Source organism: Pelodiscus sinensis, chromosome 7 (genome assembly GCF_052426305.1).
Source record: "Pelodiscus sinensis isolate ZL-2025 chromosome 7, ASM5242630v1, whole genome shotgun sequence".
Lineage (NCBI taxonomy): Eukaryota > Metazoa > Chordata > Testudines > Trionychidae > Pelodiscus > Pelodiscus sinensis.
In genome coordinates this window covers 66,826,622-66,851,791 of record NC_143058.1, presented here as the reverse complement: position 1 = coordinate 66,851,791, position 25,170 = coordinate 66,826,622, and the positions used below count along the sequence as shown (strand labels likewise).

Below are 25,170 nucleotides of genomic sequence, written 5' to 3'. Positions count from 1 at the left end.
GGGAGCCGGCTGCCCCTCCCCGCCTGTGTGCAGCTCTGTACCCGGGAGCCGGCTGCTCAGGCAGGCTCCAGTTGTAGGTTTGGGAAAACTGGACCATCCCGTCTGGCTTTATTCCCAAAGGGAAAGCGTGGGCAGGAGGGGGCCAGTCTGGCTGCAGAGTGGCTGGCATGGGGAGTGCTCAGGAGCCCCTTGAAAGGACAGCTTGTGGCAAAAGGCTTTGCAAAGGGCCTGAGCCAGCAGGGTGGGGGAGGTGCCGAACACGCTCGCCAATGAACTGCTGTTCTGCAGCCCCCGTGGCTCTGGCACCCACAGACGCTCTGAACCAGCACCGGCACCGAGCTAACGCGGAGCCGCCAGCGGGCTGGGCCCTCTGGCCTAGGAGAGAGAAATGCCTCGGCTGCAGCACAGCTTGGGCCAGCTGAGGATGTCGGGGTCTGGCCCAGCCTTCCTGCTGCTCACTGGAGTCGGTACCCAGGGTCGGCACAAAACATCTCCCGCCCGCTCCCTCCCGCTGTGACTGGCTCCACGTTACAGACCGGTTCTGGTGCCAGCACCCGCGCTGCACCTCTCCACGCAGCTGCCTTCAATGACACCGCGCTGGTGGCTCTGCTGGGCCTCGGGGATCTCCAGCCCTGCTCCCTGTCCACACGGACACGCCCCACAAAGCCAGATTCCCAGGTGCCCCTGGGCCTGAATGATGCCACTGCCAAGCAACCAGGGCGGGATTGAGGGCAGCCCTGGTCTGCACCAGATTCGTGGCCTTGGGCAGCCCCAGATTATTCCTGGCCTAGCCATGGGGGATGTCTGTAGCCTTGCCTAGCCCTGCCTTGGGCAGGGACACCATGTTCTCTGGCCCCGTTGCTGAGCTGTTGGGCTCGTGGCTGCTTGCCATTTGGCCCAGGTCCTGGCTGCAAAGTAGCTGCCACTCATGCAGCTTAGCAAGGAGCCCTCGTCTCTGCACATGGTAGAGTGAGCCATTTTAAAGAGGCAGGAGCCAAGTCCCACCCAACTCACCCAGTAGCCCGAGGCAGGTGAGTACGAGCAGCGGGGTCTGGCCCAGACTTAGCACTCTGTGCTCGGCTGCCCAGATCTGCTAACACATGGGCTGGCCTCTGTTCGCACCAGCAGGCGGAAACGATGTCCCAACCACCAGCCAGTCTCCATTTCTAGGCTAGTCCAGGTCTCCCCACTGGCACGGCCCCTCCCGCCACCTCTCGCCTTGAGGGTGCGTGTCCAGGCTGGGTGCACACCACCTCTTGCCGCCTCCCTGTCTGAGCCGACGTGCCCCCATTTGCCCGGCCCCGGGGGGAAGCAGCCATGTCCTTACGGGATCTCCAGGCGCGCCGGGCGGTCCTTCCCGTCCTTGGTCGCCCTGTGGGCCAGGCTCCCCCTGAAAAGGGAGAAAAGCAGAAAACTCCAGGAGCTGCTCTGGGAGCCAAGAGTGGGGTGAGGGCTGGGGAGCAGGGACCGAGCGGAGCAGCAGAAGAGGGAGCCCATTCCCAATGCCCGGGTCCCTGGGCAGCCAGACGGGGCTGACCACAAGGCTCGGGGGAATGGGCCAGCGCCCGGGGGATGGCATGCAGGGGGCAGATCAGCAGAGCGGGTGACAGCCCAGCTCCCCCACGGCCGGCAGGGCTCCCTCTGCTCCAGCGACCCGCGGGGAGTTTCATTTATCACTGTCTGTGAGAACAGCAACGGCTCCCTTCATCCGGGCAGGGGCAGGGCCTCTCTGCTACCGGCTGCATAACCCCTGTGATGATGCGGCCCCTTGCTCAGCGGTCTCATCTCCCCCCGTACCTCGCTCTGCACTGACCAGCCCCTTCCACCTGACGCAATACAGCGTCACTGCACACCCGGGGCAGTCTCCAGGCCTGGTCCCCTCGGCTCTGCACTGACCAGCCCCTTCCACCTGACGCAATACAGTGTCACTGCACACCCGGGGCAGTCTCCAGGCCTGGTCCCCTCGGCTCTGCACTGACCAGCCCCTTCCGCCTGACGCAATACAGCGTCACTGCACACCCGGGGCAGTCTCCAGGCCTGGTCCCCTCGGCTCTGCACTGAGCAGCCCCTTCCACCTGACGCAATACAGCGTCACTGCACACCCGGGGCAGTCTCCAGGCCTGGTCCCCTCGGCTCTGCACTGACCAGCCCCTTCCACCTGACGCAATACAGCGTCACTGCACACCCGGGGCAGTCTCCGGGCCTGGTCCCCTCGGCTCTGCACTGACCAGCCCCTTCCACCTGACGCAATACAGCGTCACTGCACACCCGGGGCAGTCTCCGGGCTGGGTCCCCTTGGCTCCGCACTGAGCAGCCCAGCATCAGGGAGTCCCAGAGTGCCGGTTAGCGAGGAAACCTTGTGCAGTGGCTCCATGTGTCAGACGCCCACGACTAAGCGCAGGGCAGGGCACTGCACGAGGGAGAAAACTAGAGCCCAGAAAGTGCCGCCCTGCATGCGGGCCCATGGCGGAGCAAGGGGAGCGGGGCGGGCGTTAGGCTGCAGGGTGCAGCGCTGAACAGCCGGGAAATGCTTCGTCCGCAGGTCTCTCTGTGAACTCAGAGCCATGCAGGCAGGGCAGCAGTTCTCTGCAAAGCCCAGCAGCTCGGTGCCCCTTAGCTGTGCATTCTCGCCCGTCCTGTGATCCGCCCGCCCTGCCCCCCGGCTGCGGGAGGAGACCACCACCCCTTCTTCCAGCTCCTCTGGCCTTTGAGCCGTGCATCCCCCCCGCCGACCGGGGCCTCGGCCTCGCTTGAACTGGCCCGCTCATCTGCCGCCACCCTCACACCTCCCTGCCACCATGCCCAATGGCGAGCGGCCGGGGGCGACAGGCCCGGGAGCAGCCTGGCTGTTGTTTGCACGCTAGAAGCTTCCATGGGGCCCGGCCAAGCAGTAAAGCAAATGGTCTCCGGCCTCAGCAGGCCCTGGATGCAGATGGAGATGCTTCTGGCAAGGGGCTCATCCCTGGAGCCAGGCCAGAGACTTGGAAACTTGCCTCTGCCTCTTAGCCACCTCCTGTGGCTTCCTTCGCATGCCTCTGGGCCATGCAGGCAGCGCACCCGGTGGGGGGGGAGCTGTTCCCAGGACACAGGATGTAAACAGGAAATCGCACTTCGGGCCGTTCCCAACGGGCGGGATGGAGAACCCCACAACGTCTGCTTTGTGCTGCCCTGGCCGCGCTGCGCCCTGCATGGCCGTAACGCCAGGACGCTCTGTGCCATGCTAGGGACAGCCCCCGGGCAGCGGGGCACCCCCGCTCTGCCTCCTCTTGCTGTGCGGGAGCCTTTGCCTCGGCAGCCTGCTCCAGCGGCGCCAGGGCTCCCTGGGGCACAGCGAGAGCAGGGGCACCTCACGTCTCCTGGGAGAACCAGCACAGGGCCGGATCGCGGACGGCACCCGAGGCAGCTGGCCCATCGCTGTCCCGTGAACCAGTGTCACCAGCAAGGCGGGCCACGGCATTGCTGCCACAGTGGCCAGGAGGCCGGACTCAGACGGCTGTGGTGGCTGGCTGTCAGCCCAAGCGCGTGTTTCTGGTGGGGTCCCACGGGTATCAGGGCGGTGGGCACAAGGGGGGTTGCCCGGCAATGCGCCGCACGTGACTGCAGGCCTCGGCTGGAGCGGGCGCTGCTCCCATGGCGCGTGCGGACGGGAACCGGCAGCAGGCTCCTTGGCCCTGGCTTAAAGGGCTCAGCACGTGGGCAAAACAAGCAGGTGCGAGTCCCACCGAGGGCTGGGCCCGGGGTTCGCCTGCCCTGTCTTACGGCCTGTCTGGGGGCCACCCGCGGGGCTTTGGCAGCCCAGCAGCACGGCCGTCTTGTGGCTGGCAGCCTAGATCCTGTTCGGCCAGCTCCTATCCTGCCCCCCGCACCTGCCCGGCACCACCTGGCCAGCGCCCGGCTTGGCATGCTGCATTTGGACCAGGGCTGCCAGATGAGTCACCCTGCGGCCACCATCCCCCGCTTTCCCACCGGCGCCCCGCCTCTCGGAAACGGGCGCTGAGTGACACAGCCCCCCCCGTGCACCCCCTTTTCCTGCGAGGCCAGGTGCTCTCTGGGCCAGTCCCACCCAGATCCCTCAGCAGAGGCCTCAAGCAGCCTCCCCCCCAGCTCACCCTGGCCCAGCTGCTCGGGGGCGCAAGCGAGCACGGAGAAGCCAGCAGCAGTTCTGCAGCTGGAGGGGTTTTACCTTCCTCTGTCTGTGCTGGTCCCTTCCCCTGGTTCTGCGGAGCTCTGCTCCTGGTCCCGGAGCAGGCCAGGAGGCCTAGGGCGCCCAGCCACGCAGGGCCACGAAGCCAGCCTGGCTCTGACCCGTGGCTCTTGGAAGCAGCGGCCACGACAGCGCACGCGGCAGGGGACGGGCATGCAGCCCAGCGGCTCTCGTAACGCCCAGCAAGCGTGGCACGCCACCGGCCTGGGGCCGCAAGCCTCTGCAGCTCCCTGCCTGCCCAGGTTCATGCCCTTGGGTGGGGGTGGGGTGGCCAGCCCAGCCAGCCGGGAGCCTGGCACAGCCTGGGACACACGCAGTTACCTCGTCTCCTCGGGGCCCACGAATGCCCGGCGTGCCCTGCGGCCCTTGATCGCCATCGCGGCCCTGTTGGGGAATGGCCAGAGCGTCAGGTCAAGCCCACAGGGCCCGGGGCAGACTGTCCCTCTGCCACGTGGGAAAGGAAGGGGGGCCAAGGGGCTGCCAAGGGAGGCCAAGGGGCAGAGCCAGGGCCACGGCGAGGCCCACGAATACCTGGGCAAGTTGCACAAATCCCCCCAGCTCCTTGGTCGGGGCTTTCCAGGCTCCGAGCCTGTCGCCCTGAGCACCCACCCCGCGCCCTTGGCCTCAGCGCGAGCGAGCCACCACCAGCCGGAGCCTGGGGCTCCCCAGCGACCCAGCCCTCTGAGGCGCAGCCGAGCCCCTCGGCCCCCCGGCGCGGGACTGCGGCACGTGCAGCTCTTACCTTCGCTCCGACAGGGCCGGGCGGGCCGGGCAGTCCCTGCACAGACACAAAAGCAGGGTTAGCGCACTCGGACGTGCCTGCCGACCGCACCGCCGCACGCCAGGCGCCCAGGACTCACCTCGTCCCCCAGCTCCCCTTTCTCTCCAGGGCCTCCAGAACTGCCCGGCTGTCCCTGCACAGGCAAACCAGACACAGCAAACACTGTCAGTCACGGGCTCGGACGGCGGCTGCAGCCCACGCCGCTGGCCTGCTCTTCACCGTGTGCTGGGGTAAGGCCCCCTTGCTGACGGGCGGGGTAAGGCCATGGGTGCCGGGGTTGGGGTAAGGCCCCCCTTGCCGACAGGCGGGGTAAGGCCATGGGTGCTGGGGCTGGGGTAAGGCCCCCCTTGCCGACGGGCGAGGTAAGGCCATGGGTGCCGGGGTTGGGGTAAGGCCCCCCTTGCCAACGGGTGGGGTAAGGCCATGGGTGCCGGGGTTGGGGTAAGGCTCCCCTTGCCGACGGGCGGGGTAAGGCCATGGGTGCTGGGGTTGGGGTAAGGCCCCCCTTGCCAACGGGCGGGGTAAGGCCATGGGTGCCGGGGTTGGGGTAAGGCCCCCCTTGCCGACGGGTGGGGTAAGGCCATGGGTGCCGGGGTTGGGGTAAGGCCCCCCTTGCCAACGGGTGGGGTAAGGCCATGGGTGCCGGGGTTGGGGTAAGGCTCCCCTTGCCGACGGGCGGGGTAAGGCCATGGGTGCTGGGGTTGGGGTAAGGCCCCCCTTGCCAACGGGCGGGGTAAGGCCATGGGTGCCGGGGTTGGGGTAAGGCCCCCCTTGCCGACGGGCGGGGTAAGGCCATGGGTGCCGGGGTTGGGGTAAGGCTCCCCTTGCCGACGGGTGGGGTAAGGCCATGGGTGCTGGGGTTGGGGTAAGGCCCCCCTTGCCGACGGGTGGGGTAAGGCCATGGGTGCCGGGGTTGGGGTAAGGCCCCCCTTGCCGACGGGTGGGGTAAGGCCATGGGTGCCGGGGTTGGGGTAAGGCTCCCCTTGCCGACGGGCGGGGTAAGGCCATGGGTGCTGGGGTTGGGGTAAGGCCCCCCTTGCCGACGGGTGGGGTAAGGCCATGGGTGCCGGGGTTGGGGTAAGGCTCCCCTTGCCGACGGGCGGGGTAAGGCCATGGGTGCTGGGGCTGGGGTAAGGCCCCCCTTGCCGACGGGCGGGGCAAGGCCATGGGTGCTGGGGCTGGGGTGCTGCCCCCATCTCCTGGCTGGGTGTGATTTCCACCAGGCCAAGGGGTACAGCGGGGCTCGCCGCTGCACACATCGGTCCAATGAGCCCCGCCGTGGTACATCCTTGGGCCCGGGCGAACCTCCCTGCTCGGGTGAGGACAGCGACACGCGAGCCAAGCTGTCTGGGCCCCTGAGCAGACCCCACTGGGCCCGAAGGGGAGCCGTGCAAGGAACCAAGCCTGTCCCCACGGGCACAAACGCAGCACGTCCTGGTGCAGCTGCCGGGACGGTGACAAAGCAGCTCGTCCCCTGCTTTGCAGCATTGGCCCAGAGAAGGAAGCAGGGCGGAGCACTGCCCTGCCCCTGCCTGGGTGGGGAGCTGCAGCTCTAACCCGGGGCAGGGGCGGGGGGCAGCCTGCTGCCCAGGCACTTCACCTTTTCGCCAGGGTTCCCGGAGCTGCCCGGCCTGCCAGGTTTCCCGTCTGCTCCCGGATCGCCCTGGAGGGAAGAGAAAGCGAGTTAGCGGCAGGGGTCTCCTCAGAGGGGGAGGTCTCTTACCGACAGGGGGAGGGTCTGAGAAACCCGCGCAGCAGCCGCAGGCCCTGTGGCCCCTGGAAAGGGGAGACCATTTGCTTCCCGAGCCCCGGGGAGGGACAAGTGCTGGGTATCATGGGCCTGCTCCGAGAGGCGCTGGGCACCCGCCGCGCCCCTGAGCTCAGCCTGAGTTATGCCCCAGCTCTGTCCTGCAAGGGGGGCAGTGAGGCCGGGGGTGCACCATTCCCAGCGTCGATACGGGGATTTGCCCCGGCTCTGCCCTGCAAGGGGGGCAGTGAGGCCGAGGGGGGCACCATTCCCAGCGTCGATACGGGGATTTGCCCCAGCTCTGTCCTGCAAGGGGGGCAGTGAGGCCGGGGGTGCACCATTCCCAGCGTCGATACGGGGATTTGCCCCGGCTCTGCCCTGCAAGGGGGGCAGTGAGGCCGGGGGGGCACCATTCCCAGCGTCGATACGGGGATTTGCCCCAGCTCTGTTCTGCAAGGGGGGCAGTGAGGCCGGGGATGCACCATTCCCAGCGTCGATACGGGGATTTGCCCCAGCTCTGTTCTGCAAGGGGGGCAGTGAGGCCGGGGGTGCACCATTCCCAGCGTCGATACGGGGATTTGCCCCGGCTCTGCCCTGCAAGGGGGGCAGTGAGGCCGGGGGTGCACCATTCCCAGCGTCGATACGGGGATTTGCCCCAGCTCTGTTCTGCAAGGGGGGCAGTGAGGCCGGGGGTGCACCATTCCCAGTGTCAATACGGGGATTTGCCCCGGCTCTGCCCTGCAAGGGGGGCAGTGAGGTCGGGGGGGGGACTGTTCCCCGCATCGCTATGGGGATTTGCTTGCCAAGGAAACTAATAATTAACGCCACCTCCCGCTCTGCACAACAACTCAATCCCCCTCCTTCCAGGCAGCAGGCAGCGAACAGGCCAGCGCCTCCCGTCCCCCGTCCCAGGCGAGTGACAGCCAATCCCTCCTGCCAGCAGCCCAGAGGTGGGGCGAGGGCCGCTGGAGATGGAGCGTGGCCGACCCCATGCCGGGGGCGACTCGCGACTCACCTTGCTCCCTTTGCGTCCGTAGGATCCAGGGTCTCCCTTCGGGCCGGCGGGGCCTTGGAAGCCCTGTGAAAACCAGGCAGCTGCTCATCTCACGCTTCCCTGCGCTGTGCCCGGGGGTCGGGCAGGGCCACCCGCGGAGCGTGACCTGCCCGTTCAAGGCTCAGGGTTTGCAGCCGCATGACCCGGGCCCCAGCCCTTGCTGGGAGAGGAGGGGGGGCAGCGCAGACGGGCGCACATGCCCCACACGGCTCTCCGGCCACATGACGACATGCAGGCTCGCGCTGCCCGAAGGGTCGGGGGTGGGGGTGCCTGTGGAGCCAGGGTGTCGCCCAAAGCAGCTTGTGGATTTGCCTTGATGGAATAGTAACCCCCCCCCCCCCCAGGGCCAACCGCTGGAAAGCTGCCAAATCGCCCAAGAAGCCCCCTGCTCCTGGAATTTCCTCTGCAGCTCCCGCCAGCAGCAAGGGCCACAGCAGCTGAGCGGTTGCCCTCTCCGGCTCGGCGGGGGTCCGCCCCCACGGTGGGCAGGCCGTGCCGCGCCCAGCAGTCGGGTTCTCCGCTGTCGTGCAAAGCGTCCCCTGAGCATCCGCGGAGAACGCCAGAGGCGGCACGGGGCTCTCCCGGCTGCTCCTTGGCCCTGGATGCTTTCACTAGAGGGCAAAGCTCTGACTGGGCTACACGAGCCTCTGGAATGAGCCCGTTTTCCCAGCGCCCTGACGGCCACACACGGCCAGGCCAGCAGGGCCAGCAACCGCCCTGGTTAGCCCGCCGGACACAGGGCTCACAGGACCCCAGCCCCCTCTCAGGACCCCAGCCCGCCCACGTGGTTCCCAGGCACGCCGCCCTGCCACCCAGCTCCCTGGAGCCCCCCGCGGGGATTTGCTTTGCCTGGCCCCCGGCGCCAGCGCCCTGCCGGCCAGCAGCAGCGTCCCCGCGGCGCACAGCAAACCCGCCCCTACGTACGTCAGTGCCTGGCGATCCCTTGCAGCCGGGCAGGCCGGGGAATCCACTCTCCCCCTGGCAGGGAAGGAAAAGCGGGCAGTGAGTGTCCCGTGGAGCGAGCAGGCCCCGCCCCATGGCCGGCAGCCCTGACCCCCCGAGGGTGCTGCCGGCTGCAGGTCCCAGGCCCCTCTCCCCGCTGGAGGGGAGGTGACGGTTGCAGAGAAAGCTGGTGCTGGAGGGAGTCCTGGGGGAACCCTGCCTCCCCGAAGGCAGCGCTAGGGAGACCCTTCGCTCCGGCCAGGGGCACAGGCCTCTGGGCTGATGCAGTGGTGCCCGGATGCAGCGGTGATGGGCTGCACAGTACAGCCGGGAGCCGGGGCCCCCCCAGAGCAGCCTGCAGGGGCAGAGGGTGGGGAATCGCGGAGGGGCGTGGCCCAGGCCCCTCACGGGCACATGGATCCCCAGGGGCCTGTGCCGTTGTGGGGGGGGCCAGGCCTGGGCAGGAGCCTCCCCTGTCCGCCTGCCGCGTCCCTGGGGCTGCGTGGTGTCATGTTACCGGATTTGAAGCCCAATCGCTGCCGCACCCGTGGGGGTGTTTGCCCCAAAGGCTGTACAAAGGGGGCCGTGTGAGGTGCCACATCAGGGCTTCTGTTCTGCTGGTTCTGTGTGTGCCGCGCATGTACCTGTGTGATCTGCGTGTGGAGTTAGAAATACGTGCTCTGCGCGGAGGCTGGAAAATCCTCTGTCTGGATGAGCAAAGGGCAAGGGATGCTCAGCCGGCGGCTGTGCTAATTAGCAAGGAGATAGTGAAGCTCTAGGTGCCAGGACACACCCCAGGAATGGGACTGGTACCTGCAGACCAGCCAGGGCCAAAGGGCTGCCAGCCTGGGACACAGGGATAGGTCGCTCGACCATGTGACCTTCTCTGGCCAGGGAGATGCCAGGGGAGGGATATAAGTGCCATGTGGCTCCCTCCATCTGGTCTTGAGCTCAGCTCCTGATCCCAGATGCAGCCTCGCAGGGAACAAAGAGCCGGGAAGAACCGCGGACCCGTCCTGACGTAGGATGTAACCAGAGACTTTTAAGCCAGCAGTTTGTAACATCTCTGCTGCGAGCCTGCACTGAGAACTGGGAGATTGGTGCATGTAACGTATTCTCCTTAACAACCTCACTCTCAGGCTTTTCTTACAGTTAGTAATAAACCTTTAGGCTGCATCTAGAGTGGCATGATTTTGTGGAAATACTTTTAACAGAAAAGTTTTTCAGTTAAAAGTATTTCCGCAAAAGCACGTCTAGATTGGCACGGATGCTTTTGCACAAAAGCATCCGTGGCCAGTCTAGACGCCATTTTGCACAAGAAAGCCCTGATCGCCATTTTAGCCATCGGGGCTTTTTTGCGCAAAACTGTTCTTCCCCTCTTCTTGCACAAAAGGGCTTTTTCCCGAGTGGGAGCATGGAAGACATCTGTCAGGGATGGTGTAGACGGAGCTTGGTCCTGCCTTGAGGGCGGGGGGCTGGACTCGATGACCTCTTGAGGTCCCTTCCAGTCCTATTATTCTATGATTCTAAGTATTTGCACAAGAAGCACTGATTTTGTACATTACAAAGTCAGTGCTCTTGCGCAAATTCAAGCGGCCAGTGTAGACAGCTGGCAAGTTTTTGCGCCAAAGCGGCCGCTTTTGCACAAAATCTTGCCAGTCTAGACGCACCCTTCGATTGTAGATTCTAAAGGATCGGCTCAGGGTGATCTTGTGGGTAAGATCCAGAGTGTACATTGACCGGGGACTGTGGCTGGTTTCTTGGGACCGGACAGAACCCGTTCAAGGAAGGTGAGGTTGGATTCTATAACCCCCCACCCGTGTGCAGGCCTGGGGCTGCTTGGGGTGCAGGGAGAGCTGGGGTGTCCGAGGGGTTTTGCTCGTGAGGCTTCTGGCTGGCCAGATTGGCAGCTGAAGCGCTCGGTGTGGCTGGTGTGTGGCCTGTTGGGAAGGTCCCCGGTCTGGGGCGGTATGGAGCCCAGCGTCTGAGCAATTCGCCCTCAGCGGACGCCCTCGGCGGTGCCCAGACCCGGCCCGGCACACTGGGCTTTGCCACAGTCCCACAGTCCGAGCCCCCAGCCCCCCTCACTCTGCGCCAGAACCCCCACCCGCTGGGCAGCCCAAAGCCCGGCAGTCCTACTGCCTCCCAGCCTGGCCACACCCCCTCCCGCCTCTGCTCGGGGGTAAACGAGCATGCTGGCGCCCCCCCGTGGACTCACCTTCATGCCGTCTATGCCGTCGATGCCACGCCTGCCCTTCTCCCCCTGGCAGGAGAGACAAGAGAGAGCCGTGGAGATGCCGCTTCCGGCCGGCGTCCCAGTCCCCCACACTCCCCGGCACAGGCCACGCGTGGTAGCCCTTGATGGGGGCACCGCCCCAGGCCCTGCCAAAACCGCCTCGTGCCCCTCCCTGCACCCCTCCCTCCACAGGCCCCACGCCCCAACACCCCCAGCCACAGCCGCTCACCTTAGCGCCTTTGGAGCCACGCCAGCCCTGTGTGGGGGAGGAGAGGAGAGGTTAGCGGTAGCACACAGGTCATGCCCCCTCCCGCCATGTGGAGCCCGGCGCTGACGTGGCCCAGCTGACCAGAGAGAACCCAGCTTCTCTTCGCTCCCAAGGCGGGTCCTTCTGCTGGGCGTGGCATGAGGGCATGTGCGCACGTGTGTGAGTATGTGTCTGTGAGTGTGTGTGTGTGTGTCTGTGTGCATGTGCGTCTGTGACAGTGTGTGTGTGTGTGCGCATCTGTGAGAGTGTGTGTGTGTGTGTGTGTGTGTCTGTGTGTGCATGTGCGTCTGTGTGAGTGTGTGTGCGTGTGTGTGTGCGAGTGCATCCGTGAGATTGTGTGTGCGGGTGTGAGTGTGTGTGTGCGCGAGTGCGTCTCTGTGTGTGCGCATGAGTGCGTCTGTGAGAGTGTGTGCGAGTGTGAGTGTGTGTGAGTGTGTGTGTGCGAGTGTGTCTCTGTGTGTGCGAGTGTGTCTGTGTGTGTGTGAGTGTGTGTGTGTGCGCGCAGGCGTGCGTGAAGCCACCCCAGCCTGGCGGAGCTGCCCAGGGTGGCTACGTGGCGGATTGCTCCCCTTGCCCCGCCGTGGCAGGGCGGAGGCAGCGCGAGAGGCCGGTTTCCAGGGTGCAGGAGGAAGCCAGGCACCGCCGTGCCCTGGGCGGGTACCGGACAGCGTGTGGGCAGCGCGCGCCTCACTCACCTTCTCTCCCTTAAAGCCTTTTTCTCCCTAAAGAGAAAGGAGAGAACCAGTCAGCGGGAGCCTGAGGGTGCGTGGCCGCACGGCGGGAGCAGCCGTGACAGCAGCATGGCCCTGAGCGAGGCGGGGCACATACCTTCATCCCCTGGTAGCCAACGGGCCCGAGGTCGCCTTGCTTGCCCTAGGGACAAAACCCAACAGGTTAGATGTGTCAGGAGCCCGCGCGCCACCGCTGGGCCTATTCCGGCTCTCCTGGCAGGTGGCGGCTGGGTTTAGAACAGTCAGCAGAGCCCCACACCCCAGCGCTGCTCTGTCCCCCCAGAACCGCCCCTGGCTCAGCCTGCATGGCGCCCTCCGACGTCTGGGAACGGGCGACAGGAGGGGCCACGGGAGGATTCCCGGGTCTGGTCCCTCCCTCCGGGGCACTGGCCGCGGTGGGCAGACGGGCCTGGGCGAGATGGGCCTTGGGCCTGAGCCCGTCTGTCCGTGCTCATGCCCTTGTTCTAACTCCGTCAGCGAGCGCGAAGGAGCCTGACGACAAGGGGATCCCAGCAGCCCCGCAGAGCACTTCCTCTCCCCACGCACGCAGGGAGTCGCTCGTCCGCTGTTAGGGAGCACCCGGCCGTCGCCGGTGGGACTTGGAAGGAAAGTTTAGTCGACAGAGAAGAAAAACCGTGAGAGAGGAAATATCCCAGGCTGGGTTTTCCAGGCTGAAAACACACGGCAGCCTGTGCTCCGAGGGGTGTGGGCGAAACACACGCCCCAAAGTAAATGTGCCTCATAGGAAAGGGCGGGGGACAAACGGAGCTGGTGGCTGACACCCCCCCCCCCGTAACACTGTCCTGTCTGTCCCGGGAAGGGGCATCGGCGCCAACGCTGCGTGGGCATCCCTGGGCGAGGTGAGTCAGAGGAACGGGCTGCTGGAAAACTGGCTATTTTGGGGTTGGGCCTCAGGCCCGGTGTTGGCAGCAAGGAGGCGAAGGGCTGACTCAGACATGGTCACCACTCAGCACCGTTGCCATAGTGCCCCCCACACGCTCCGGCCCTGAGCGGCCGGCTGTAACCCAGCTGAGGCCACTGCCAGCTCCCAGCTCCTGGGCGCCCAGGGCAGAGTCGGACACAGACCTGCCTAGGAAACCCCCCGGGAGCCAAGGGGCTTTCAGGGCCTGCTCCTCCGAGCCAGCGCGGCATCGTTCGAACCCGGGACGAGCAGGGACTCAGGGCCCGAGCTGCCTCGTCGTGGGAAGGCCGGTCCTGGCTGTGATGCAGTGGGGGGCTGTCTGCTCAGTATCCTGGGGTCCCCCCGCACTGCGATTCCCACGGACTCACCCACACGCACATTGGCCCAGACGCCTAGGCCCAGCCTGAGCAGATAGCAAAGCTCTTCCCAGGGGGAGAGACAAAGGGAGGGAGGTGGAGACCTGGCTGGGGGGCAGGGCCTGGGAGCAAAGGGAACGGGCTAAGCTGGGTGCTGAGGGTTGGGGGGGGGCAATGGACCCCTGCCCCAAGGGGTCTGAGGAATCCTGCCCCTGACTCCTGTAGCCACGTCACGTCTGTGCTGGGCTGTGTCCTGGAGAAGCAATGAACCCCCCTGTTCTACTGGCGGAGTCTGGCTGCTATGGGGGTGCAGGATCAGGGGGACCCCGACGCGCCGTCACACTGGCCAACCCATCTCTTTCACATGACACTGGCGGCTCGGCTTTGCCTCCCGGTAGGCCCCGCCCTGCGTCGTCCTCTGTCCCTGACAGCGCTGGAGACTGAGGCCAGGCCGTTCAAGCGGGCAGGGCAGGGCAGGCAAGATGGCGGGAGAGCAGCCATGAGGGGCCTATGGCACAGCGGTTCCAGAGGCGCTATTTCCTAGGACCCCTTTGGCGGGGTCCTCCGGAGACACGGGAGGCAGGGAACGGAGCAGAGCGGTTCCAGATGGCTCACGATAAGGGGCGGACGAGCTAGCAGACTGTGGACGTTCTCACCCCGTTCTGCTCTGGAGCCCAGTGCCGCAGGGTTCCTGCAGCCCATCACAGCCAGCTCTGGAGAACGGTTGCTCGGCCACTGCTGGGCAAAGCCACTTGGCCGTCTGACAGACGGACGGCTCAGAACAGCTACTGCCTGCAAACCCAGCAACAGCGCCCCATGCCCCTTGTGAGCCAGGGGACTGCCTAGAACCATCCTTCAAAGGAGCTAGCCTAGAACCAGGGGACTGCCTAGCACTGTTCTACAAATGAGCTATCCTAGAACCAGGGGCCAGTCTAGCACCATCCCACAAATGAGCTAGCCTAGAACCAGGGGCTGTCTAGAACCATCCTACAGATGAGCTAGCCTAGAACCAGGGGCCAGTCTAGCACCATCCTACAAAGGAGCTAGCCTAGAACCAGGGGCCAGTCTAGCACCATCATAAAAAGGAGCTAGCCTAGAACCAGGGGCTGTCTAGAACCATCCTACAAAGGAGCTAGCCTAGAACCAGGGGCCAGTCTAGCACCATCCTAAAAAGGAGCTAGCCTAGAACCAGGGGCTGTCTAGAACCATCCTACAAAAGAGCTAGCCTAGAACCAGAGGCCAGTCTAGCACCGTCCTACAAAGGAGCTAGCCCAGAACTGGAGATGGTCTAGCACCATCTCACGATGGAGTTAGCCCAGCCAGAGGTGAGTGTGCTGCACCATCCCACAGTGGAGTGCTGCCCTTAAGGCTCTAGAGCATTCCAAACAAGCTGTGGCACTGGAAGCCTTGCATCCCGTGCAGTCTCCCCCACCTAAACACGGTGTATGCCCCTCCCCACTTACCGGCTCTCCAGGAGTCCCTTTCTCCCCAGGAAGACCCGGCTTTCCTCTCTCCCCCTGAAACACAGAATATGCATCGCCGTAGGACCCCACGTCTCTTTCTGTGCAGCGCTGTGCGCCTCGCGATCCGAGTTCCTGCCGGCGCGATGCGGGAGCGGCTCTTCCCAGCCAGGCAGCCCCAGCGTGCTCATTTGTGGACGTGGAGCCAGGCTGGCTGTCGAGCACCTTGGTCTAGGTCCAGTCGCCAGCTGGAGGCTTCCTGAGGCAGGCCTCGGGCAGGGCAGCGTGCGCCACCTCCAGCGCTGGGAGATCGCGGTGCTGCCCCGGCAAACTATAAACTGAGGCCATGGGCTCACCGGAGCGTGCTCAGCTCCTCCCCAGGACTGGCTCCCTAATGCCCCATCTCAAGGGCCCCTGAGCCGGGAGACCAGCCAACCCAGGGCTGGCTTTCCTACAGGCGACACCCTGGGGCCCGGCGTGGCTGCAGGCCTCCCAGGGCCTCGGTGGCTCTGGGGAACACGGGGCCGGCCACGTGGGTCCCACTGGAGTTCACTTGATGCTCGTGGCTCTCCTACAGTGCAGGCAAGCGCAGCTGTGATCCCCGCATGCCCCTTGGCCCATCCGCTCGCTGGCATGGCCCCTCCAGCGGGTCTCTGCTCTGGTGCCCCCCTCGCACAGCAGGGCCCTGGCTCACTAACCTCGTAGCCTGGATCCCCTGGCAGCCCGGGAGGCCCTCTGGCAGGCTGCAAGAAAGAGGCAATGGTGAGAGGCAGGCCAGGGCGCAGGCCTGGGGGAAGGGGCGCTCAGGGAGAGCTAAGGCAGGGCCGGGAGCCCCACTCACCTGGCACTCGAAGGAGCAGCACTGCCGGGGAGAAGGAGAAAGCGCAACATTAGACACCCCGCTCGGCTGATGTCGCCGCCCCGCCCCACCACCGCCAGCCCAGGCAGGCGCCCTGACGGTGACTCCCGCTGTTGCGAGGGCGAGAGGAGCCAGGCCTACCCTGCCTGCAGGCTGGACCCTCGCCCCGCACGGGTGGCCAGTGCGAGAAGCCCTCCTCCCGCCAGCGTGCTCCACTGCATGGCAAGGTACGCCGGGTGCACGGCCGGGGCCACCCCAGCAGCTGGAGCAAATGCCAACGGAGGCCATGCTGGGCGCTTTGCTCCCCCGGCGTGGGCAGGACGCTCAGGGCCTGCCCCCTGAGCGAGAGCTCTGGAGACCCTGGAGGGCAGGGAAGGCTCGGGGAGCTCCAGGCCTGGCCCGGTTTGCTCCCCTGCCTGGGAAGGAGAAGGGACCCGGCGGGCCAGACGGTGGGGCTGCTGCGCTGCATTCCTCGCGGTGCGGTACTGGAGCCAGGGTGTGAGCGCAGCCTGTGCGCAGCTCCCAGGGAGCCAGCCTGGCCCGGACCGGGCCACGCCAGGGGAAAGCCCGGGGAGCGCAGGACTCACCATTTGTTCCACGTTCTTTTTCTAGAAGAGAACAAGACAAGCGCCCGGTGAGCAGGCCCAGTGACACCCGCCACGTGGGCAGGGGGAGCCCGGGGCCTGAGGCCAGGCGATACTCACAATCATGTCCAGGATGGTATCGATGGTGTACTCCACCGAGTTGGTTGCCGTGAAGTTGCGTCGGTGGCTGTTGTCCGTGGCAATGACGCTCAGCCGGGACTCCTGGGGGGAACAGCCGGGAAGCCACAAGGTTGGGCTCGAGGCCCTAGGCTACCTGCCAGGTGCCCACGGCCCGGCCCGAGAACATTCCCGCGGGGCTCTGCTGCTCTTGCTCGGCCCAGCCGGGGCAGTCGGCTCAGGGCTGGAGCCGTTTCCCCAGCGCCGACGTGGGGTGTCAGACCTTGGCGCTGCCTTGGGGACCATCTCTGTATTAACGGAAGGTGCTGGGCCAGAGTCTCAGCTGGGGTAACCCGGCACTGCTTCACGGGGGCACCGTTTCTAATCGGCCACCCCACCCAGCTCCTTCCCAAGGCTGCTGCAGCCACGGGCCCCTGCCCCGAGACGGGTTGTGTGGCTGTGCTAAGGACTATCCGGTCTCTTGCTCCTCCCTGCACCCCAGCCGTGAAAGCCCCCAGCCCCGTGGCCCATGCGTACCAGATGGTCAGGAGAGATGGCAACAGAGAACACTTTGATCCCCAGATGTTTTGCTTCGTTGGCAGCATCTTCCAGGCCCCCGCAGGGCTCCTTGTAGCCTTCCAAGGGGTGGCCATCGGTCACCACGATCAGGTACTTGTTCTCCTTCTGGTGGGAGCCCCTGGAACATCCCAAGTGCCATTGACTTCCTTTGCAATTCTTCTACACCCCGTGGCCTCTCTCTGACCATCAGCCTCCCCTGGGACTAACCAGTCGGGGGCTGGCCGGGGTGCAGCTAAACATGGGGGCCATGGCAGAGTGCTGGGGTCCCCAGTGGCCATACCACGCATGGGGGCCCACTCAGGCCCAGCCCTGGAGAAGCAGGGCGTGGTGCCCGGGAGGAGGCCACGGTGCAGTGGGACCAGTGGGCCCCTCCAGCACAGAGCTGCCAAGCTGCGCCTAGCCAGGCGGCAGCAGAGCCGGGCTGTCCCGGCACCAAGACAAGGCTCCTCCCGGCCCCCGGCCTTCCCTCTCCGCCGGCCTGGCTCTCGCTCACCGGATGAGCAGCTCCTCGATGCCTCTCTTGATGGCGCAGTCGGTGTAGGTGCCTTTCCCAATGTAGTCCACGGCAGTCACCTTCCTCTTCAGTTCATTGCGCATGGCGGGCATACGCTCCAGCCCCTGGATCAGCACCACCTCATCGCTGTAGTGCAGCGCACCTGCGTTCCACACCAAGCTCCGGTCGCACCGATAATACCTGCAGAGAGCAACCAGGAACCCGCCTCAGAGTCAGCTTCCGCCCGGCCTGCAGCCCCCCACCACGGCCCCCGCCACGGCTCCCACGGCTCTACTGGGTCTCTCCTGCGGCATCCTCCCACCCTCTTCCACGGCCCCCGCCACAGCTCCCACGGCTCTGCTGGGTTTCTCCTGTGGCGTCCTCCCGCCCTCCGCCACGGACCCTACCACGGCTCCTACGGCTCTGCTGGGTCTCTCCTGCGGCGTCCTCCCGCCCTCCGCCACGGCCCCCACCACGGCTCCAACGGCTCTGCTGGGTCTCTCCTGCGGCGTCCTCCCGCCCTCCGCCACGGCCCCCACCACGGCTCCCACGGTTCTGCTGGGTCTCTCCTGCGGCGTCCTCCCGCCCTCTGCCACGGCCCCCACCATGGCTCCCACGGCTCTGCTGGGTTTCTCCTGCGGTGTCCTCCCGCCCTCCGCCACAGCCCCCGCCACGGCTCCCACGGCTCTGCTGGGTTTCTCCTGTGGCGTCCTCCCGCCCTCCGCCACGGCCCCCACCACAGCTCCCACGGCTCTGCTGGGTCTCTCCTGCGGCGTCCTCCCGCCCTCCGCCACGGCCCCCACCACGGCTCCCACGGTTCTGCTGGGTCTCTCCTGCGGCGTCCTCCCGCCCTCTGCCACGGCCCCCACCACGGCTCCCACGGCTCTGCTGGGTTTCTCCTGCGGTGTCCTCCCGCCCTCCGCCACAGCCCCCGCCACGGCTCCCACGGCTCTGCTGAGTCTCTCCTGTGGAATCCTCCCGTCCCCCGCCACGGCCCCTGCCAGTCCGTGACGTCCGGAGCATGTTGCACTCGGCTTTTTGGTGGACGGTGGAGCCTCTGCCTGAGAGCCCGGCCATGCCAGGCCCTTCCTACAGGCCTGTCCTCATGCAATACGGGGAAGGGTCCCGGGAGGGGAAAAGAGGCTCCGTGGTGACTGGCACAGCTGGAGCGCAGCCTGCCCGTGCGAACACACCTCTCTGGTGCAAGGGAGAGATGACGGGCGACTCCCTCCCAGCCCAAGTGCCAACACGGTGACCAGCTGTTTAGAGAGAGCGCTCAGGCGAGCCGACAAAGGCACCAGCTGCCAGGGGATTCACAGTGCACAGCCCAACCAGGCAGAGATCCATCCAGCCCACAGACTTGAAAAGGTGTGAAAAGGGGATGAGCAGTGGGGTGTGAACACATGGGTGTGAAAAGGGGATGAGCCGCGGGGTGTGACGATGGGGTGATCAGTGGGGTGCGATGATGGGGGTGAGCCACGGGTGTGAACACATGGGTGTGAAAAGGGGGTGATCAGTGGGGTGCGATGATGGGGGTGAGCCACGGGTGTGAACACATGGGTGTGAAAAGGGGGTGATCAGTGGGGTGCGATGATGGGGGTGAGCCACGGGTGTGAACACATGGGTGTGAAAAGGGGGTGATCAGTGGGGTGCGATGATGGGGGTAAGCCACGGGTGTGAACACATGGGTGTGAAAAGGCGATGAGCAGTGGGGTGCGATGATGGGGTGAGCAGTGGGGTGTGACGATGGGGTGAGCAGTGGGGTGCGATGATGGGGGTGAGCCACGGGTGTGAACACGTGGGTGTGAAAAGGGGATGAGCAGCGGGGGGGGGGGACACGATGGGGCTGCATATGCATGGGTGTGACTATGGGGCGGTGCCGCAGTCACATGGAACCTGACTCTGTTACGGCCACAGGAGCCGTCTGGCTGCCCCACCCGCTGTTGTGCTGTCGCTGTGGGGCTGCTGCCATGTAGCCGGAGGCTTGTCTCCAGCCCGGCCCAACCACTGCGGCTCACTCTGCTCCCTTCCTGATGGGACTGTAGGGTGGCTCTGCAGCCTGAGCCTCCTCAGCCCGGCCGTGTACCACTGCAGCAGGCTCTGGGAGGAGTCTGGGGATAGGAGGGGGTACTGACTGGGGGTGCAGAAGGGGAACCATAGGCATGGTGGCCCCGTGCCACTCAGAATACCGGCTGCTGCTGGCATGCAGGCCCCACACCGCTCAGGGCACTGGCTGCTGCTGGCATGGCTGCCCCACACTGCTCAGTGCACTGGCTGCTGCTGGCATGCAGGCCCCACACCGCTCAGGGCACTGGCTGCTGCTGGCATGGCTGCCCCACACCGCTCAGGGCGCTGGCTGCTGCTGGCATGGCTGCCCCACACCGCTCAGTGCACTGGCTGCTGCTGGCATGCAGGCCCCACACCGCTCAGGGCACTGGCTGCTGCTGGCATGCAGGCCCCACACCGCTCAGGGCACTGGCTGCTGCTGGCATGCAGGCCCCACACCGCTCAGTGCACTGGCTGCTGCTGGAATGGCTGCCCCACACCGCTCAGGGCGCTGGCTGCTGCTGGCATGGCTGCCCCACACCGCTCAGTGCGCTGGCTGCTGCTGGCATGGTTGCCCCACACCGCTCAGTGCACTGGCTGCTGCTGGCATGGCTGCCCCACACCGCTCAGTGCACTGGCTGCTGCTGGCATGGCTGCCCCACACCGCTCAGTGCACTGGCTGCTGCTGGCATGGCTGCCCCACACCGCTCAGTGCACTGGCTGCTGCTGGCATGGCTGCCCCACACCGCTCAGTGCACTGGCTGCTGCTGGCATGGCTGCCCCACACCGCTCAGTGCACTGGCTGCTGCTGGCATGGCTGCCCCACACCGCTCAGGGCGCTGGCTGCTGCTGGCATGGCTGCCCCACACCGCTCAGTGCACTGGCTGCTGCTGGCATGGCTGCCCCACACCGCTCAGGGCGCTGGCTGCTGCTGGCATGGCTGCCCCACACCGCTCAGTGCACTGGCTGCTGCTGGCATGGCTGCCCCACACCGCTCAGTGCACTGGCTGCTGCTGGCATGGCTGCCCCACACCGCTCAGGGCGCTGGCTGCTGCTGGCATGGCTGCCCCACACCGCTCAGTGCACTGGCTGCTGCTGGCATGGCTGCCCCACACCGCTCAGGGCGCTGGCTGCTGCTGGCATGGCTGCCCCACACCGCTCAGGGCGCTGGCTGCTGCTGGCATGGCTGCCCCACACCGCTCAGGGCGCTGGCTGCCGCTGGCATGGCTGCCCCACACCGCTCAGTGCACTGGGTGCTGCTGGCAAATGCCTGTGGGCCGCTGGTCTCTGTGCACTTCCCACTGGCCGGTTCCTGGGCCTGGCACCCCGGCAGGGGAGCAACCACAGGGCATGGCCCATCCCCAGCAGAGGGCCTGCAGAGTGCAGCTGACGGTGCGTGAAACCAAGGCCGGGCTCTGCTTTGGCTCTAAGGGGAGGCCGGAGTTACGCCAAGCCCTGGGACCCAGCCCTGGCTTCGTGCCGGCGGCCCCAGAGGATAGCTCTGCGGGTGGGACTCAACGCCGCTACACCCCCACCCCATTGTTGGACGAACGTCGCCACCTGCAGACGGGGATGGAGAAGTGCAGCGCTCCCATGCCACACAGGAGAGCACTAATCTCACCAGTACAATCTCCTCAGCCTCTCCCATTGGTCACAGCGCCAGGCCCTGGCCTCTCTCTTGTGCACTCTCTCCTCGTGCAAAACACAAAGACCCAAGCAGCGTCCCAGTCCTGCCGGGGTCACTTTCCATTCTGCTGCCACGACCAGGCGTGAGCACCCCGGGACGTGCCACGAGACACGCGGGGCAGCAGTAGCATGCACGGCCACTCCCCTTACCTGTCGGTCAGCCTGTCAATGAACTGGTTGGTGAAATCTTTCAACTGCGTCACCAGGGCTCCGAACGGCTTCACCCGCAGAGCAACGCTTTCCGATGTGTCCAGCACAAAAAACAGGTCGACCGGGCAGTCTGCTCAAAGCCAGAGAAAGGGCGTGAGACGTGCTGTGGCTACACCAGTGGCCCAGTCCACGAGGGGCTTCCGTGCAACGTGGATTCGAGCGCTATAATGAGCGCCTTCCCTAGAGCACACACGCAGGCCAGTCTCTAGCACCCTCTTACACACTCTCTCTCCCACGGTGCAGCTGCCAGGCACCAGCGTTACACACACACACACACTGGTGGCATTGGTGCTAGGCCGGGTTAAAACAGAACCTGGATGCAATAGATTAAAGCCAACATCGAATCTAAAAAGAAACAGCTTTTTTCAAACCAGCCAAGCAAACCCAGAGCAACCGTGGTATTTTTCTTTACGTTTATGGCTGTGATGTTTAAATGAGAGATTGTTTTCCTAGGCGTCTCGGCTTTATACCGAGAGATGAATTAAGTCAGCTCAATAAAACATCAGCCAGACACTGTTTAAAAGAACACCCCCATGTAGCGCTCCTGTCTCTCTTGTATGTATTTTCTATTTAAAGAAGAGCAAAGAGCCTGTGACAAAGGATTTCTTTTGCAACAGGACCAAATACTAGTACAATTGAAGGGAAAATCTAGACACTGTGGGCGTGTCTAGACTACAGGGTTTTGTCGACAGAACTGGATGTCGTCTAGATGCTCTTTGTTGACTGAAGCTTTGTCGTCAGTATCTGTCGACAAAGCCTCCGTTGACAAAAGCCTGTAGTCTGGCCGTACCCCATTTGGGCAGCTTTTGAACACATTCTAGCCAGAGATCGGTAACTCATGCAGAATACTGTCCTGCACAGGCCTCGCTTCGACTCCCCTGGTTTGCTAATGACGCCCCATGAGGGAGGCACAGAGGTGAGGGTAACGGGGAAATGGCTCAGAGCAGTGGGCTGAAGAGGGGAGATTCCCGATACCCCAGTAAGGACTAGCTAATCAGCAGGCATCCGAAGTGAAACGTCCCGGCAAGCGGAAAGCCCCGCAGGCTGAGCAGCCGGAGGTGCCCGTGCAGAAGGATGAGGGGCGCAGCTCGGGAGGCAGAGCCTGCTCGTAACATGACAGGACGGGGAAGGGGAAGGGAACGGGAAGCAAGTTCACCGCAAAGCAACGTTCTTACCTTGAAAGGTTTCACCTCGGTCGATTATCTGCGTCTGCTGAGCCCGCGTCCCTCTCCACAGGAAACAGACTTGGAGGAGGAAAAGGAACAGAAAGTTTGCTAACTTCATCTTGCGGGTCCCGGGGTCACCATTTACTACCGAGGGAGCGGAGGGAGGGGGCCGAAGGGGGCAGAGGACAGGAGTTGGGATTTTGATCCTAGTTGGGGAGTTTGGTCGAGGTTTCCACTCGGTCCCTGAGTTTCCTGTGGCAGGAGGCGCGGGAGAGGCAGTGAGGAGGAGGGATGTGCCGGGCTGGTTCCCAGCTGCAGCAGGGGCGGGATTTCAGAATGTCAATTTCGGTTGAGCCTCAGCATAACCAGTGAGCGGCTAAAACATCCCCTCCCCCTGTACTGGGGCCATTTCTCCTTTGCAGCTCTGGTGATGCCTGGTCAGGCTTCCCGATGGCCGTCAGACCACAATTCATTTCTGCTCCGCCAACCTCTGGCCGCTCCGGCAGCTCGTCTTTACCCCGGTGAACGGGCTGTGGCATCGCCGCGCGGGGCCTGCTCCAGAAGGGAGCCTGGGGCCGTCGCAGGTCTAAGGGTACCATCCCGACCGCCACAGCTAAGAGCTCTCACCCCGGCGTGGGCCAGCCCGTGGCTGCTCTGGGGCAGGGGTGTCAGTGCAAGGACGGCGTGGCTGGGCCGTCGCACGCTGTGTTAGTGGCTCTTCCGTGGCTTTCCACCGTGTCCAAGCTGGCTTGGGAGTGTGCCCCAGGAGTTTATCAAATCCCAGGCTGCCCCTGCCACGGCGAGCACCCTGGGCCACCATCCCCACGCCCTGCTGGGAGAACTCGCGCCGGCCCAGCCCCCTGTGTCCCTCCAGCCCAGGCACCAGGCATCCGTCTCCCCTGCCTGCGCCAGGCGAAAACTGCGATGGAGACCACTGGTGGGTGCTGGTCCTCCCGCTCCTCGCCTCCAGGGCGGCTTCCTGGGCCCACGGCCACATGGCCCAGCCCGGCCACACCGAGGTGTGAGTGAAACACCCCCGAACAGACACCAGCGCCTCACCCCCGCCAGACACCCCGGCCCTGCCTGCCGGAGGGAGATTCCTCAGGTGGGCCCCCTCCCTGGGGGCAGAAACTGCACCTGCACTGGAGGAAGTAAAATGGGGGCCACTGAGGTGTCCCACAAGAGTTTCATCGCAATAGCCAGGTAGTTCAAATGGAGGCCAGAGCGTCCAGACCCGGGAGCCGAAAAACAGGCCCCAAAGTCCCTCCGTAGACCCACGTGGCCAGGGCGGCAACGCCCCCAGCTGGAGGCCAGTGGCCTTTGGGGTGCGTGGCCCGTGGCCGCAACAGGAGCAGGAGCGGAGTGCAGCGTCCAAGAGCGGATGGAAGGTCTGTGCAGCGCCGGGAGCAGCTGCAAGGCTGGGGCTTGGCTCGGCCCCACTCGCCAGTGAAGGGGAACCGCCTGCTGTGGCGCGCAGGCAGGGCCAGAGGGCAGGGTTGCGGGCGACAGAGCTTGACAGGGCAGGGAGGGAGCCACTGGGAGGCGATGCGGAGGGGTGCGAAGGGATGTCCGCATGGATGACGTGAAGAAGGGAAGCTCGTTAACCCTGGGTCATTTTCCAAAAGATGACGTTCAGTGCCATGGAAAGGCAGGACATCGGCCTGTGGAGCAAGGACACTCTTACACCGTGTGCACGGTAGCCTGCGGAACTCACTGCCACAAGATAGCACGGAGATCAAGCACTGACCAGGATGCACACTGGGATTATGCATCTTTACGGAACCCCAAAGGGACACAGGTACGGCGGCACGGGGAGCCTGCGTATGTGCATGGATGACGAACCTGCCCATGTCACACAGAGGTAGCGCCAGTGCTTCTTCTGTGACAGCCGCTCCCGCCAGCCACCGCGACGCTGCGCCCACCCAAATGGCCCCTGGCCCCTAGCCATCTCCCTGTGTGACGGCGTGTCGGGTTTTTCCCATCTCCTGCACCCCCGTAATGGCACGGACAGACTCCACCAGCCGGTAGAACAGAGGGAGTTTATTGCTTCTCCAGGATACAGCACAGCACAGATGTAATCTGGTTACAGGGCAGGTCTAGGATGCCTCAGCCCCCCTTGAGATGGGGGAGCCTGGGCCCCTAAAACCCAGCCTGTTGCCATGGCTGCTTCCTCCATGATACCAGACAGAAACTAACCCTCTTGCAGCCCTACCCCCCAGCCAGGAGCGGCATTCCACCTTCCTTTGTTTCTCTCCCTGGGGGGTAGCTGGTCGGACAGGTTGAGAGACCCTTGCCTAGTGACTCATCCCCTGTTCTGCTGGGCCGTGCTACAGACAGCAGCCAGTGGGGGTCACCCACAGCCCCAGCATAGCAACCAGCAAGGTACCAACACTACGTCAAACCCTGGGAGACGCAGCCATCGAGCCTCTAGCCCACAGCCCCTTGGTCCTTGTCTGAACCAATAGGCGTCTGTCCCCAATGCCTCCTGTTCTCCGTGTTTCCAACCCCCACCCTGATGCGCCTTAGAGAAGCAGCGTGAAGGGCTAGCGACCCCCCCTTCCGCGGGCGAAAGGCTCACTGGCCAGCCCCTTCGGCTGCCTTCTCTTCGCGGGCTCTCTGCTGGGGACAGCTGAGGTCTGGGCGGAGTCCCAGGGCGGCACGCCTGCCAGTAGTCAGTTACCCTCCCTGCCCTGGCTTGGGTAGTCCGCCGGGGCTGGGAGCGCCATGTG

General features: G+C 65.0%; 1 protein-coding gene across 1 annotated transcript in view; it reads right to left on the bottom strand.

The window, feature by feature from the left end:
* COL6A1 (collagen type VI alpha 1 chain) overlaps positions 1 to 22,744 on the bottom strand; it is a 35,719-nt gene extending 12,975 nt beyond the window's left edge. The window contains exons 1-20 of the mRNA XM_075934120.2: positions 22,451 to 22,744; positions 21,216 to 21,345; positions 17,334 to 17,534; positions 16,799 to 16,958; positions 16,265 to 16,366; positions 16,148 to 16,168; positions 15,543 to 15,563; positions 15,400 to 15,444; positions 14,705 to 14,758; positions 12,061 to 12,105; positions 11,928 to 11,954; positions 11,194 to 11,220; positions 10,947 to 10,991; positions 8,711 to 8,764; positions 7,748 to 7,810; positions 6,586 to 6,648; positions 5,065 to 5,118; positions 4,947 to 4,982; positions 4,526 to 4,588; positions 1,328 to 1,390 (exon numbers count right to left, since the gene is read on the bottom strand). Coding sequence (XP_075790235.2) covers positions 1,328 to 1,390; positions 4,526 to 4,588; positions 4,947 to 4,982; positions 5,065 to 5,118; positions 6,586 to 6,648; positions 7,748 to 7,810; positions 8,711 to 8,764; positions 10,947 to 10,991; positions 11,194 to 11,220; positions 11,928 to 11,954; positions 12,061 to 12,105; positions 14,705 to 14,758; positions 15,400 to 15,444; positions 15,543 to 15,563; positions 16,148 to 16,168; positions 16,265 to 16,366; positions 16,799 to 16,958; positions 17,334 to 17,534; positions 21,216 to 21,345; positions 22,451 to 22,559 — 1,383 coding nt within the window. The 5' untranslated portion in view covers positions 22,560 to 22,744. The remainder of the gene's footprint in view (positions 1 to 1,327; positions 1,391 to 4,525; positions 4,589 to 4,946; positions 4,983 to 5,064; positions 5,119 to 6,585; positions 6,649 to 7,747; positions 7,811 to 8,710; positions 8,765 to 10,946; positions 10,992 to 11,193; positions 11,221 to 11,927; positions 11,955 to 12,060; positions 12,106 to 14,704; positions 14,759 to 15,399; positions 15,445 to 15,542; positions 15,564 to 16,147; positions 16,169 to 16,264; positions 16,367 to 16,798; positions 16,959 to 17,333; positions 17,535 to 21,215; positions 21,346 to 22,450) is intronic.
* Between the last annotated feature and the right edge of the window lie 2,426 nt (positions 22,745 to 25,170).